The sequence below is a fragment of the Acomys minous genome (genome assembly GCF_964271855.1).
Source record: "Acomys minous genome assembly, chromosome: 18".
Classification (NCBI taxonomy): Eukaryota; Metazoa; Chordata; class Mammalia; order Rodentia; family Muridae; genus Acomys; species Acomys minous.
Window position 1 is genome coordinate 8,880,870 of NC_140501.1, and position 15,097 is coordinate 8,895,966.

General features: G+C 39.1%; 1 protein-coding gene across 5 annotated transcripts in view; it reads right to left on the reverse strand.

Moving 5' to 3' along the window:
• Positions 1-14,700, reverse strand: part of GPC5 (glypican 5) — a 1,329,555-nt gene extending 1,314,855 nt beyond the window's left edge. For 2 of the 5 annotated variants that reach the window (XM_084767670.1, XM_084767672.1), the window contains exon 1: positions 14,145-14,679. In XM_084767670.1, the coding sequence (XP_084623796.1) occupies positions 14,145-14,589 (445 nt within the window). In that variant the 5' untranslated portion in view covers positions 14,590-14,679. Of the gene's footprint in view, positions 1-14,144 lie in introns of all 5 variants that reach the window. The other 3 variants (XM_084767674.1, XM_084767673.1, XM_084767671.1) reach the window with 2 other exon arrangements.
• Between the last annotated feature and the right edge of the window lie 397 nt (positions 14,701-15,097).

Here is a 15,097-nt window from a genome sequence, read left to right on the forward strand (position 1 = left end):
AGGTCTAGATAGATGTTTTAATTTGATAATGACAAAATGTGATAGAGATTGATTTACATTAAAATTTTAGATGCACCAAGACTGGAAAGATGTTTTCTTCAATGCTGTCAAATGCAAATAGCCAAAAATACTAAGAATGCATTATTTATATAATTCCTAATTGTGCCATGGTTCTTCTTGCTATAGGTAGTCTAGTGTATATATGTGTCATAAAATAAATGTATATGTAAAAATTAAAATAAATAAATAAAAGTTTTTCCTTCAAAAAAAAAAAGGAAAGAAAAAGAAGCATTACTAAAGTTTACATCACACAACAAACTCACACATTGATAGTGGAGACTTCAAAACACCCCATTCTCACTAATAGATAGATCATCCAGAAACTAAACAAAGAAATAATGGAACAGACGTTATGACTCAAATGGAAGTAACAGATACCTACAAAACATTTCATTCAATCATAACAAATATAACTTCTTCTCATCAGGAAACCTGCTCCAAAATGACTGTATACTCAGTCACGAAGCAAGTCTCAATAGATAAAAAGAAAATTTAAATAACCCCAGTGTCTTTTTGTTTTGTTTTGTTTTCTGAGACTGGGTTTCTCTATGTAGTCTTGGCTGTCCTGGACTCACTTTGTAGACCAGGTTAGCCTTGAACTCACAGCAATCCACCTGCCTCTGCCTCCCAAGTGCTAGGATCAAAGGTATGTGCAACCACCACCCAGCATAACCCCTGTATCTTATCAGACCACTATGGGTTAAAACTGGACAACAGAAACAACAGAAAGCCTAAAGGCTGAAGAAAACTGAACAAATTTCTTCTCATCAACAATAATGTCAAGGAAGAAATTTTTTAAAAATTAAAAACTGTCTAGAATTCAATGAAAATGAATGCACAACATAGCCAATGGGACACAACGAAAGCAGTGCTCAGCAAAAAGTTCACAGCTCTAAATGCCTTCACAAAGAGATTTGTGTGTTCTTATACTAGTGATTTAACATCATATCTGAAATCTCTACAACAAAAAGAAGCACACAAGAGGAGGAAATAACCAAACCCAGGGCTGAAATAATGAGATAGAAACAAACAGAACAATAGAAAGAATCAATAAAACAAAGATATGGTTCTTTGAGAAAATCAACAAGATTGACAAATACTTACCACAAATAACTAAAAGGCAGAGAAAGAATATCCAAATTAACAAAATCAAAAATGAAAAGGGGGACATAACAATAGACACTGAGGAAATCCAAAGAACATTAGTTCTTTCTTCAAAAACCTGTACTCCACAAATTGGAAAATCTAAAAGAGATGGACATTTTTCTCCATAGATTCTACTTACTAAAGTTAAATCAACACAAACAATTTCAATAGACCCATAACCTTTAAGGAAATAGAAGCAGTCATTAAAATTCTCCCAACCAAAGGGGGAAATAGCCCAGAGCCAGATGGTTTTAGTACAGAATTCTACCAGAATTTCAAAGAAGAGCTAATACCAATACTCCTCAAATTATTTCACAAAATAGAAACAGAAGACACATTGCGAAGTTTATTTTATGACACCATAGTCATCCTGATAACTAAACCACACAAAGACTCAAGAAATAAAGACAATTTCAGACCAATTTCTCTCATGAACATTGATGCAAAAATAGTCAAGAAAATATACACAAACTGAATCCAGGAACTCAACAAAAAGCATTATTCATCATGATCAAGTAAGCTTCATCCCAGCTATGCAGGGATCGTTCAACATAGGAAAATCCATCAACATAATCCACCACATAAACAAACTGAAAGAAAAAGACCACATGATCATCTCATTAGATGCTGAAAGAGTTTTTGACAAAATCCAACACTCTTTCATGGTAAAACTTTTGGACATATCAGGGATACAAGATACAAACCTAAATATAAGAAAGGTAATATACAGCAAGCAGACAGCCACCATCAAATTAGACAGAAAAATAAAGCAATCCTATTAAAATCAGGGACAAAACAAGGTTGTCCATTCTCTCCATATTTATCCAATATAGTACTTGAAGGTTTAGCTGGAGCAATAAGACAACTAAAGGAAATCAAGAGAATACAAATTGGAAAGAAAAAGTTAAAATATCTCTCTATTCACAGATGATATGATAGCATACAAAAATTTTACCAGGGAACTGCTACAGCTGATAAATACCTTCAGCAAAGTGGCTGGATACAAGATTACTTTTTAAAAAATCAGCAGCGCTCTTGTATACAAATGACAAAAGGTCTGAGAAAAAAGATTAAGGAAACTACACCCTTCACAAATAATATCGGACATTTTGGGGTAACTCTAATCAAGCAAGTGAAAGATCTATAAGACAAAAACTTCAAGTCTTTGAAGAAAGAAAATGGAGAAGATATCAGGAGATGGAAAAAATCTCCCATGCTCATGGATCTGTAGGATTAACATAGTAAAAATGGCTATCTTACCAAAAGCAATCTACATATTCAATGCAATTCCTATCAAACTCCAACATAATTCTTAAAAAAACAACTTTAGAAAACAATACTCAACTTCATACTGAAAAAGAAAAGGCCCAGGAGAGGTAAAACAATCTTGTACAATAAAAGAACTTCTGGGGGTATCATCAGTCCTGATTCCAAACGTTACTCCAGAGCAATAGTAATAAAAATCCATAGAAACAGACAAGATGATCAATGGAATCAAAGACTATTAAGCAAATCAACATACCTATTGATTTTTCATAAAAAAGCCAGAAATATACAATGAAAAAAAGAAGACAGCATCTTCAACAAATGATGTTTGTCTAACTGAATGTCAGCATGTAGAAGAATGTAAATAGATCCACATCTATCGCCCTGCACAAAACTTAAGTCCAAGCAGATCAAAGACCTCAACATAAAACTGGATACACTGAACCTGATAGAAGATAAAATGTAACAGGAGGCAACTACCTTAACAGAACACTAACAGCTCAGGTACTAGGATTAAGAATTAATATATGGCACCTTATGAAACTGAAAAGCTTCTGTAAGGCAAAAGACACAGTCAAAAGGAAGAAATGGCAGCCCACAGAATGGGAAAAGATCTTCTCCAACTCCACATCTGACAGAGGGCTTGCTTGTATCCAAAATATATAAAGAACTCAAGCAACTAGACACCAACAAACCAAATAACTCAATTAAAAATGAGGTACAGACCTAAATAGAGGATTCTCAACAGAGGAACCTAAAATGGACAGGAAGCACTTAAAGAAATGTTTAGCAACCTTAGCTATCGAGGAGATGCAAATCAAAAGGAGTCTGACATTCCATCTTACACTTGTCACAGGCTAGCTAAGATTAATAACTCAAGTGACAGCATATGCTGGGGAGGATGTGGAGCAAGGGGAACACTCTTCCATTGCTGGTGGGAGTACAAACTTGTACAGCCATTTTGGGAATCAATACAGCAGCTTCTCAGAAAACTAGGAATAGTTCTACTTGAAGACCCAGCTATACCACTCCTGGACATATGATGATGATCCACCATACAGCAACAAATGTGGGAACTTAAGCTTCCGCATGACCTCTGGGGAATGTTGATGTCTCTTCTCAGCTGTCTAGCCAGCACCACAGGATTGTAATGATGCCTTGCACAGATTTCCTGGGACCACCTACTCCCTACACCCTTGTAGTTGACAGCAATGACAGAAACTTTTTATAAAGGATCAACTTTCGGAAAGTTTTAAATTTGAAACCAGAGAACTGCTTTAGTTCCTTCTTTTGTGAGAAACTACACAGCGGCATTTCTGACATGTACAGAAGGTTGATGTGAAATAGAAAAAAACAATTCTAAATCCACACAGAGGGAAGTTTAGTCCTATGGGCTGGACCCAGAATTCAATAAAAAGAAGCAATTGAGAGGAACCCCAACATTCATCTCTGTAGTTCCTAACTGCAGACCCAAGGCTGCTGCTTCCATGCCTTTCCTTCTGTAATAGACCATACTGCAAACTCTAAGAGTAAGCTCACCCTTCCTTAAGTTGACTTGGTCACAAGAAGTAACTGTAACTGATACTGAAAGTCTTTTTGGGGGGTTATGAAACACCATGACCAAAGAAAGAAATTTGGGGAGGAAAGGGTTTACTTGGTTTACATTTCCACATTACAACCCATCGCTGAAGGAAGTCAGGGCAGGAACTCACTCCAGCAGGACAGGAACCTGGAGGCAGGAACCCATGGATGAATGCTGCTTACTGCCTTGTTCCTCATGGCTTGCTCCTGCTTCCTTATAGAACCCAGGATCACCAGCCCAGGCATGGCACCATCACAATGGACTGGGTGGTTCCTCCATCAATCACTAATTAAGAAAATGAGTTGCAGCCAGATCTTTTTTCTACTGACATTCCCTCCTCTTAAATGGCTCTAGCTTGTGTCAAGTTCACATAAAACTATACAATACACAAGCATATCTGTGGAGATGTGTTCAAGCAGTATCAGCATGACATGGTTCTGAAAACACACCAGAGGAGACAGGAAACCTGTATAGACAGTATCTGTATAGAAGAAAGCAAAACATCTGAGAAGTTGAGTCATTTGCTAAATGTCACACAGCTAATAAACGGAATGGCCAAACTAAGCCATTTCAAAACTATAAATCCATTCCTCTGCACCATAACATTTGACAAATTGTGATAATAATATGTCTCATTTTTCCATTCATTCATCCCAAAACAACATGTTAGTGCTTCGTCAGACTTATTTTTTCTCATTGTGACTACAAGACATTTGCATGGATGAATTAAATGTTAAATATTTGATGACCTGCAGCTTTTTTTTTCACAAGTGAGCTTCCAAGGGGGGAAAAAAGAAAACTTAGCTTTATGTTTCAGACTAAAGCTCCTAGCTGAGCAGGCATAGATCCACACAGGTCCACCCGATACCCAGAAGCTAAAGAAGCTCATTGATTTCTTCCGTGTACATCTCACTGTGTTATTTCTACTTCCCTTACCTTTTAAGTTGATCAAAACCTTTTTTTTTTTTTTCAAAAATATGAGTTGGGTTTGTTGGGTTTTTTGTTTTGTTTTTAAACACAGAGTAAAATGTGTTCCAAGCCTGGTGAGAATGGACTATTAATCTCTTCCTTTTATTGACCTACTTCAGTCTCAGCTCATTAAGCACAGACATCTCAATGATCAAAAGAAAATGAGCCAAATGTAACTTAGTCTAACCTTACTGAATAACAGAGTTACTCAAAAAGCAAATAAATCTGAACTGGTAATTTAATATTGACAATTTCCAACTTAAATAATCTATATGCAATGGACAGGATATCCCAGTGTAATTTTTCCTCCTTCATTTTATTTGATCAATGCAGGCATACTCTTGCTGTGTTTTCAGATCAACTCCTTTCTAAGATTTCATCCTTTCCTAACATGCATGAAACGGCAGTAGAATATGAGTTCTAAGAATTCAGCTTCAGAGATCAATTATGTTGCTTATACAGAATTATGAAAACTAAGCTAAATTTTAGCATATCATTGAAGGAAAAGAATAGTAATTCAAACCCCTTATCCTAATGAGTAATAAAAATTTAATCATGTACTAAGGAATGCTTACTAGCTATTAGATCATGATTATTTTTAAACATATTTAAGTGAAGAGCTGAGCAAAATCAAAATATACATGTGCGTTTCATTAGCACTGACACAATAATTCTTCTGTTTAGGGAAATTTTTCATGCTTCTTATAAGATGTGTGAATAAATTATGGCACATACTTCATATATGCAGAAAAAATCCAAATTTTCATTGTAAAGAGGTCCTAAAGACTTGATAAACCTCAGTGTCCATCAGTCAATAGATGAATGGAGAAAACTGTGCTGTGGACACACAATAGAATATGACTTGTCTTTAAAAAATAAGGTACTATCATTTGCAGCCATAAGGATGAATCTTGCAGATGCCATCTTGAATAATAAAGGTAAGGTACAAAGAGAAAAATACTACATGATCTAAAAGGCTGATTTTGTAACAATAGAGAGTAAAGCGGTGGTTACTACAGGTTCAGCTAATCCAAGATCTCATCACAAAATACAAAATTATAGTTAGAAAGAATTAAGTTCAACAGATCTGTTGTACAATGAACTAATAAGTATAGTACTAGTACACTCATTCTTCAGAAATGAAGTAACTGAATTATAAGATTTTTTGCCACCAAGAATGATCCATTGTGAGATCACATGTATATTATTTAGCTAATATTAGTCACTTTACCACATACATGCATTATGTGTATAAACTAGTTACATTTTCAGTATGTATAGTGAAAATTAAGTCCTAAATAATAAATATAAACAATTTCATGTCAGTAATTTAAAATAAATAGATTTGAGCCATGATAGCACATGCTTTTAATCCCAGAACTTGGGAGGCAGAGGCAGAGCACTCAGTGAGAAATGTTGTTTCAGGGGGAAAAAAAGAGAAAAGAAAAATAAAAAAAAATGTCTTTCTTGGAAATACTTTACAGACTCCACATGCTTGCTACAATACAACATGGTTTGTGATTTACTAACAATTATCTTCATCCTCAAAATCTGAGGTAACTCTGCTATGTCCACCTGCTGTCCTAACCTCCACTGACTCCTTTTCTCACTGTGACAAAATGCCAAACAAATGAGATTTAAGGAAGAACTCATTTTTAGGTCATAGATTGGCACAGATCATCACGGCAGGGAAGGCATTGCCACAGCTGGTCAGTCACATTGCATCTGCAATGAGAAAGCAGAGAGACGAATGCTGAGGCCTCACTTGCCTTCTTTTCATCTAGTCCAGGACTTCAGCCCATAGAACCATGCCACTCACATCTGAGGTAGGTCTTCACACCTTAGCCAATCCACTCACACCTGAGGTAGGTCTTCACACCTTAGCCCATCCAGTCTAGACCTATTGAGAGATGTATGTCTTAGGTGATTCTACTTCCTGTCACGCTGACCATCAATACTACCATTACAGTACTCTTCAACAAATACAGGAGCTATTCCATAGATGATTAATGTCATTCAGAATGTCACTCTCAGCAAGGAATTAACAGGGTGGAAGAATAAAAGAGGATTCACTGCATAGGTCATTACTAGTAATTTCTTCATGGAAGAAATTCCATTTTGAAAAGAATTAGACCCAAATAAAACATAAACCAACTAATACAGGGCCAAACGCAAATTGTATTTTGCTCCATTCTCTTTCCATTCTTTACGAGTCAATAAAGCTGTGAGATCACATGATGGCAGGGTGCAAATGAACCCTGTCAAATGCTTCTCCTGCTCCTGAAGAAGAGCAGAGAGCACACTCTTGCAGATACTTCTCTAGCTGCCCACTTGCTCCATTTCAAAACTGCTAGATGAAACAACCTTACTTTTAAATCCTTTAAATTTAAAATTAATGGTGTTAGAATTCTGCTTCAGTCTGCCCACATGTGATGTCATTGCTTACCTGCCACAGGGGCATGGCCCTGCCCAGGGCTATAAAAAAGGACAGTCCTACCTCACCTCTCCCTCTTACTCTCTCTCTCTCTCTCTCTCTCTCTCTCTCTCTCTCTCTCTCTCTCTCTCTCTGTACCCCTCCCTCATTTCCTTCTCTCTCCATGCTCACTTAATAAACCTCATATAATATACTATCTGTTGCATGACATCATATTATCTTATCACCTTATATTTTTGAATCATTACAAGTAAGATTGGGTCACTTTATAGAATCTGTGCCAAAGTTACACAAGAAAATGTTGGCTCCGAGGAAACAATGTACTTGCAACAGAGCCAAGCACAGAACAGAACATATCTAAACAACTATGTGCCTACATTCTTCAAATTACAACGAATAGAGTATTAGGTGACTATTAATACAAAATAATAATTTATTTATCAAAGTCTATGTTTGAGTGCTGACCTGTGAAAAATCAATTACAGATTCTTCTCTCCTGGTATATTATGCTAAAGAATGGAAATACATTTAACATGGGTCACTGTGCTATAAATCACCAAGTACTGGCCCATGGACGGTAGTGGGAAACTTCAGAGGTGATAGCATGAGAGACACATGTGCCAGCAGGAAGCAGCACACCTGTGTCTTACCTGCTCGCAGCTGGGGCAATCTGCCTCACAGGGAAAGTCCTTCCCAGGACAGTGTGCAAGACCACCACAAAACTGGAGATATGAAGTGACAAAACACTTGGGTGTTAAGGGCACATGATGTTTATCTTCTAGAGAACATGCGTTCAGTTCCTAAGACTCCTAATACTCCTGATAGTCCATCTCCAAGGGATTCAGCGCCCTCTTCTGGCCTCCTCACACACAAGTGTGTGTGTGTGTGTGTGTGTGTGTGTGTGTGTGTGTGTGTGTGTGTGTGCACATAAATACCTCTTTTAAAAATAAGAATTGGAGAAGGAACTCTCTTGTATCTAGATGGCGACAATCAGATAGGAAGTTCTGAGTTCTCAAAGAGCGGCCATACAATAAGCCTAGGAATTCTTTTTTTTTCTTGTTGCTGTTTTTTTTTCTTTTTTTATGTTTTTCTAAGACTTATTTATTTGGTGGATATGGATGTTTTGTCTACATGTAAATCTGTGAACCAGAAGAAGGCATCAGATCCCATTGGACCACAGTTATTAGATGGATGTAAAATGCATGTGGGTGCTGGGAATTGAACTCAGAATCTCTAGATGAGCACCCACTGCTCTTAACCACTGAGCCATCTCTCCAGTACCCATGACATAGGTATTTCTAAAACTCTGCAACTTGATGTTAGTAAAGTTTGTGGTATATGTAAAATATCAACTTGGAAATGGCTAAAATTAGTTTCTCAGAGCTACATTTAAAGCAAATATATGTCTAAAGCTTTCAGTTACACCATGTTGGGCTTTGCTGTAATGGTTCTTGTCATCTGTAAAAAAAAGAAAAAAAAAGAACCAAGGCAAGTGTCTAGCTCAGAGCCATGTATTTAACAATTAAAACATTCACACTCACAGCTTATAGATAGCAGGGTCTTAGAACTCAGTACTCAAGACTTCCTTCTATAGTTTAAGAATCAAAGAGATTTAAAATGACTTCCTTCTATGGTTTAAGAATCAAAGAGAGCCAAAATATACCAACAAGCTTCTTTCAGCTTAACTAAATAAAATACTGCAACTCTTATTTTGTATCAAGCCCTATTCTATGCACCAAACCATATTCAAAAAACAAGATACAAATCAGGCCCAATCATCTGTACGACTTTCAGAACCCCAAGCCAGAAGCAGATGGAAGGCCAGTGTTCAAATTTCAATATGGTGCCAAGAGTACATTAAAATAGGCATGAGATCCTCCTGAATGTGGGCTCCTGTCTTGTTACTATATAGATTGACCACTGCTTATAGCACTGTCCCCAGAAGATATGTTCTCTGTTTTCATTACGCACACAATCTCATGGAGAAAGATGTAGAGCTGAGAGAAAAGGAATGTGTAATAAGTGCCATGTAGAAAAGAAAATGCATTCTCCAATAGTAACTGGTATGTTTTAGTGTAGTACATGTTAATTTTAGCTGAAATTTTAGGCATGCAAATAAGTCAGCTCTTCAATCTTTCTTTTTTTGTCTTCACTCATATGTGTGTTGGTTCCCATTCAAACTAATTGCTATTGTGACTTAGTGGAATATATCAATGATATAATCACAGATATCTAGTTAGAAGTCTAGATAATTTATATTACACACACACACACACACACACACACACACACACACACACACACAAACAAACACACACACACATCATGGGCTAGCAAACTAACATTCCCGAATTCTGAACTGGCTTCAGTCTAGCAAATGGAACGCAGGATGTGAGCACAGATGTTCCTCTTAGCTTCCAGATTCTAACCATCCTGAATCCATCATACAAACAGAAGACTGTGACATGAGGTAAAAAAGTCACCATGATGCTGAGAGGGACCAGGGACAATGAAGCACACATACTTATAGTTGATAGCGTACTTATAGTTGGCCCTATAGCATTTGCCTCGCTGATACAGACCTGTGGCTCTGTGCATTGTAGCTATCAGAACAACTTTGTTTCTTAGATGTATAGTAATTCACAAGACACATATTAACTACAATAAGCAAATAATGTCATTTCAGACACATTTCCTAATTTTAAAACTATTTGAGGGTGAAAAAGACAATTATTATTTTTAAAGTCTCTGATGTGTAGAGATAAGACAATGACATGTCATCCTAAAAAAATCAAGTAATTTTAAAACAAGGTATTAAGTAAGGGTATTAAAATTCTTGTAATGAAAAAAAATTCTTGTAATGACAAGAATTTAAAGAGAAGTTCAAAGATGACTTCTGGGTGGCAAGGTGACTGTGAGTAAAAATGCTTGCCCTGCATGCCTGACCAGCTGACTTCAAACCCCTCAACCGCATGATGTTAAGAAAGAACTCACTCCCAAAAGTCTACTCTTACTTCCATAAGTGCACCCTGGCCCGTGTTCTCACCATGCAAGCTCGCAGGCACACAACTCTGACCTCCAGATCTATAGGTGCACCCTGGCACATGTGCTCACCACACACGCCCATGGGCACACAATTCTGAGCCCCAGGTCTAAAAGTGCACCCTGGCACACACTCTCCCCACGCAGGCCCATGGGCACACAACTCTGAGGCCCAGGTCTATAAGGTCGACTGCTGTTCCTGCATATTACAATAAGACAAACTGACCTTTTACGATATGAATGAGCCAAAGTATTTTAAAGCACCCCAAGAGCCAAAACTACTATGCAGAGTTCTATTTTAAAGTTTTACACAGTATCAAAATTTTGGGATTTGCCACATCAAATTGATTACCATTCTATTTATAGCTAAAACCTAACAGGTGAAAGTGATTACCACACTTGTGGCGCTAAGCGCCCCACAAAGGTCTTGTATGAAAACTCTGGCTCCAGGAGTGGCAGTCTTGGGAGGTGCAGTGGAAGCTTTCAGACATAAAATCCAGTGGGAGAGCGTTAGATCATTGGAGTTATGCTTCAAAGGGGCTGCTGCACCCTGGCCTCTTTGCCCTGGTTCGTGAAGTGTGTAGTGTAGTCTGCAGCTCCTACCCACGACCACCTAAGTTGTTTCAACAGAGGCCCAAGTTGGAAGCATGCAGGGAGCCCCCTAAACCATAAACCCAAGCAAATCTCATCTCTCTGCAACATAATTGCTTCATAAAAAGCTAACTAACACTTATCTTCCACAAACTTTGCTATTAAAGTATATATTTAGGATAGATAAGCGCCCATTAAAATTAGTTATAAACTAATTATCTGATATCTGATTTTTAAATAAATCTCTTATCCATCCTCTGAAAGAAGGCACATGTATATGAATAAATCATTATCTTCCCTCCCCAATGAGTAAAATAAAATAAAAGGGCCTTTTAAAGATGCCCCATTAACAGTTCTTCCCTGAATAAAATAAACAAGAGCAAAGGGCACCTTGACTACTACTTAGGAAATAAAAGTGGAACACAGGGAAATCTGTAATTCTAATCACATCTACTCCTTCTCTCTTTTTTCACATTTCTCATCCAAACATTCTTAGGAGCTCAATAGGCTTAAAGGAACTGGAGCAGTGCAGAGAACAAACGTGGAGAAATCTGGGAGACAGCTTAAAAGGCTGTCCACACCATTTTAATAATTTCAAATCGGATAAGATTTTTCAGAAGATATAAAAATCAAAAGTGTAAGAAGGAACTGCAAAAAGTTATTCTATCTCCTTTATATTACAAAAATTGCATTTTAGCTAGACACTGAAGAAATTAAGCACTGTGGACAAGAAATTTTTAAAATAATAAAATAATAAACTTCTAAAAAATACTAAGCTAAATTTATTATTTTAGCCAATGAAAGACTATATATTAAATAAGCTCAGGAATGTTTAAAAATGCCACTATTTATATTCTCATTTGGAAACGACTACCTAAATGTTAAGTGTACACTCTTCTGAGACTGGTGTATTTTTAGAAAATTAAGTAGCCACTGACTGATTTTTATCATGTTAACTATTATAAATATAGTTAGGAAATATAACTGTTATATAAATATAAAAGAATAAAACTATTAAGCATTAGCTATATGTGATTTATGCAAATTGAAAAGGAGATATTTTTTAGCAGGGAAAAAAGATAAATCAATGTCAAAGCATTTTAATGCTTAACTGAATCATTCAAATCAATGAATGACACAAGCTAAATTCAGTTTTATACCAAATGTTTATATGAATGAGTTTACTAGGTTTGTCTTAATATCCAAGGAAGTTAGCACTTCTTCTAGGAGCACCACTGATGTCTCCAAGAGCATGACTGGCCCAGCTGGTTTAGTGGGAGCTGCTCTGATTGCTCCTTTCTTTACCTTAAGCCACAGATAGGAAAGGTGCTTGCGATAGGGAAACAACCCAGAACGACTTTAAGAAGAAGGTGTATGCCCTCCTGGCACTTCAGCTGTGCCATGTGTACCAAATGCAAACAATGACAAGCATCTGCTTTTCTGTAGGGTAGAGCTTCAACACTCCCTTCTATCATGGTAAAATGCTTTCACGGCGGCCATGCTCTCAACAGAGATGACATATACAAGGTTCTAGAAACAAAACTCAACACCTTTTCACAATGTGTTGTCTTCAGGAGGCACTGGAAACACTGAGTGTGAGAAGGTGTTGGAATCAAAGCTACACACAACTACACACAAAGCTATGGCATTCAGAAGACAAGGTCTCATAATATGTATTAGGGTTTCACAGCTCAATATCTGCTGCACACAAACCAATTAGTTTTATAAGCAGCTAAGTGAGAAGTCTTTCTTGAGAAAAATACACTGAAATAAGTATACGCCTAGGTTTTGGGGGATGTGTGTGTGTGTGTGTGTGTGTGTGTGTGTGTGTGTGTGTGTGTGTTGTTTTTTTAGGAAACAAGAATTGCCCTAAACTGGAAGTATCAACTATGTGTGTCAAATGTGGAAAGAGTGTCTAGTGTCCTACTGAACAGGTATTCAAATAAACATTGGTGTATTTCAGAGGGCTTATGTAAGCTCTGGCTGATGGGCTTCATGTGCCCAGACACCCAGGAGGGATGGTAAGAATTGAGTTAACTGCCAAATAAGCAATCAAGCAAATGTGCTACCACTGGGGAGTGCTAAAGGCAAGCCTCCTTGGATTGGAAAAAGGATGTATTTTGTACTCAGCCATCCTTTGCAAATTCTTTGTGCAACAACCTCCTCAAATCCGTCCCTCTCTGTTGACTTCAGCAACAGCAAGGGTTCTCCACTGTGATCTAACTTAGCTGCAGACACTGCATTGGCTCACTAACACCTGCTCTTCCAGATAGAATGTGTACTTGCTCTCCTATCAGCAGCCAGGAGTTTGAGTGCTAGGATAGCGCACAAGGGATGAATGCAAGCAGAGGGGGCTTATAGGAAGCATGGTCTCCACCTGCCACGTTAAGTCTTTCTCTGTGAATTTATGGTATACTTCATCAGTGCTCAGTGCCCCCAAAATACAGGGTATGATCGCCTGTTGCCCTACAGTTTTTCAGGCTTGAAACTACTTCTGGGTGTGGAAGACACACTGAGAGGTTCAAATTACTGTAGGAAGGTTTGGTGCAAGGGTGCGGAGGGGCAACTAAAGGTCATGTCTGAGTGCACTGGGTCGGGTGTTCATTACAGAAAACATCGACTGTGCCTGTGCAGCAAAGAAATATAAAAAGGTTTGTGATTTTTACCAACAAACTTGCGGCAACCAACACAATTCCTTTGTGGTTGTGAGGAAACAGAAAAACCAGGAACCCTGGTGACATTCTCTGGGAACAGATCCGCGGAGTTGCCACAGGGTCAACAAGCCTCCTCTTTACTAGTCCTTTAAACACATCACTGGAGACTTCCTTCAGGAAGCAAATGCTCCAGAGCTCCGAGGAACCCCAGATACAGTTAAGGAGCCCCCTTGAAACTGCCCTATTCCCGCAAGCACTGGTATCACTTAGTGGTGGTGGAGGACCCCAAAGGTCATCTTCTCACCAGGACCACCTCTGAATGATTAGAAGTGCGCGGTCCCAAGCCTACAGGTCTCCGGCCGGAGGCCAGCACGCTGCCGGGCCAAGAAGCCGCTCTTACCTGCCCGCGGCGCATCCGGCAGCCCCTTGACAGCTCCCCCAAGCCGCCACTGGAAAAGTTTCCGAACTTCTTCGCAGCTCTCCACGCCCTCGCTCCGGGTAGATCCAAGGAGAGCCAGGAGGAGGAGACAGCGCCAGCCCAGACGCCAGGTGCGGGCATCCATTCTCGGTGTTCGGGTCGTGCCTTTCCCGCTGTGGTCCCCATTCTGCCGTGTGCCGAGCGCCGGCGGCGCCGAAGGAAGATGTGTGGCGGAGGTTGGCCGGGGTTCGACACGCGAGCGGACCGAGGCTTCACCTGCAAGAGCTTCACTTTCTCCTCTGAAGCTCCGAGGCTGAGACGCTGGACTTCTCATGCTCAGCATCGCCAGGGTCCCACCCGAACGAGGGCGGGTTGGCACTGCGGGAGCGGAACACAAGCCCGGAAGAAGCAGAGAACCGGCGAGCATCCGGCACCGGCCACTAGCGCTGCTGCCACCGTGGGCTCGCAGCCACTAACCTGGGATGTGCCGGCTTGTGGAGCTGGGTTGAGCCCCGGTCGCCCGCCTCTCCAACAGGCCACGCCCCTAGCCACACCGCCCTCAGGCCGCCGGCTCCGCCTCAGCCCAGATCCTGCGGAGCCTAGCTGCAGCCGGGTTTGGCGACCTCGGAGAAGAACCACATTAATTGAAAGGATCCCCATCTTCTTCCTCCCGGTTCATTTTAGAAAACATTCACCTGCTGAAAAGAAAGTGTGTATAAAGAGAATTAGAAAAAGCAGGAGATGAGAAACATGGATTGGAAATGAGATGAAATATTTCTCTACTAATCAAGGTTCTCTATGCATAGGAATTTGTATTCAAATTCCCCAAAATGGACCTCAGCAAAAGCTGGTTTTGAGAGACCTAATAACACGTAGGTTTCAAAGCAACCTGAAGAAGTTATTTTTAAATGTTTTGTGTTTTTAAATTACAAAAT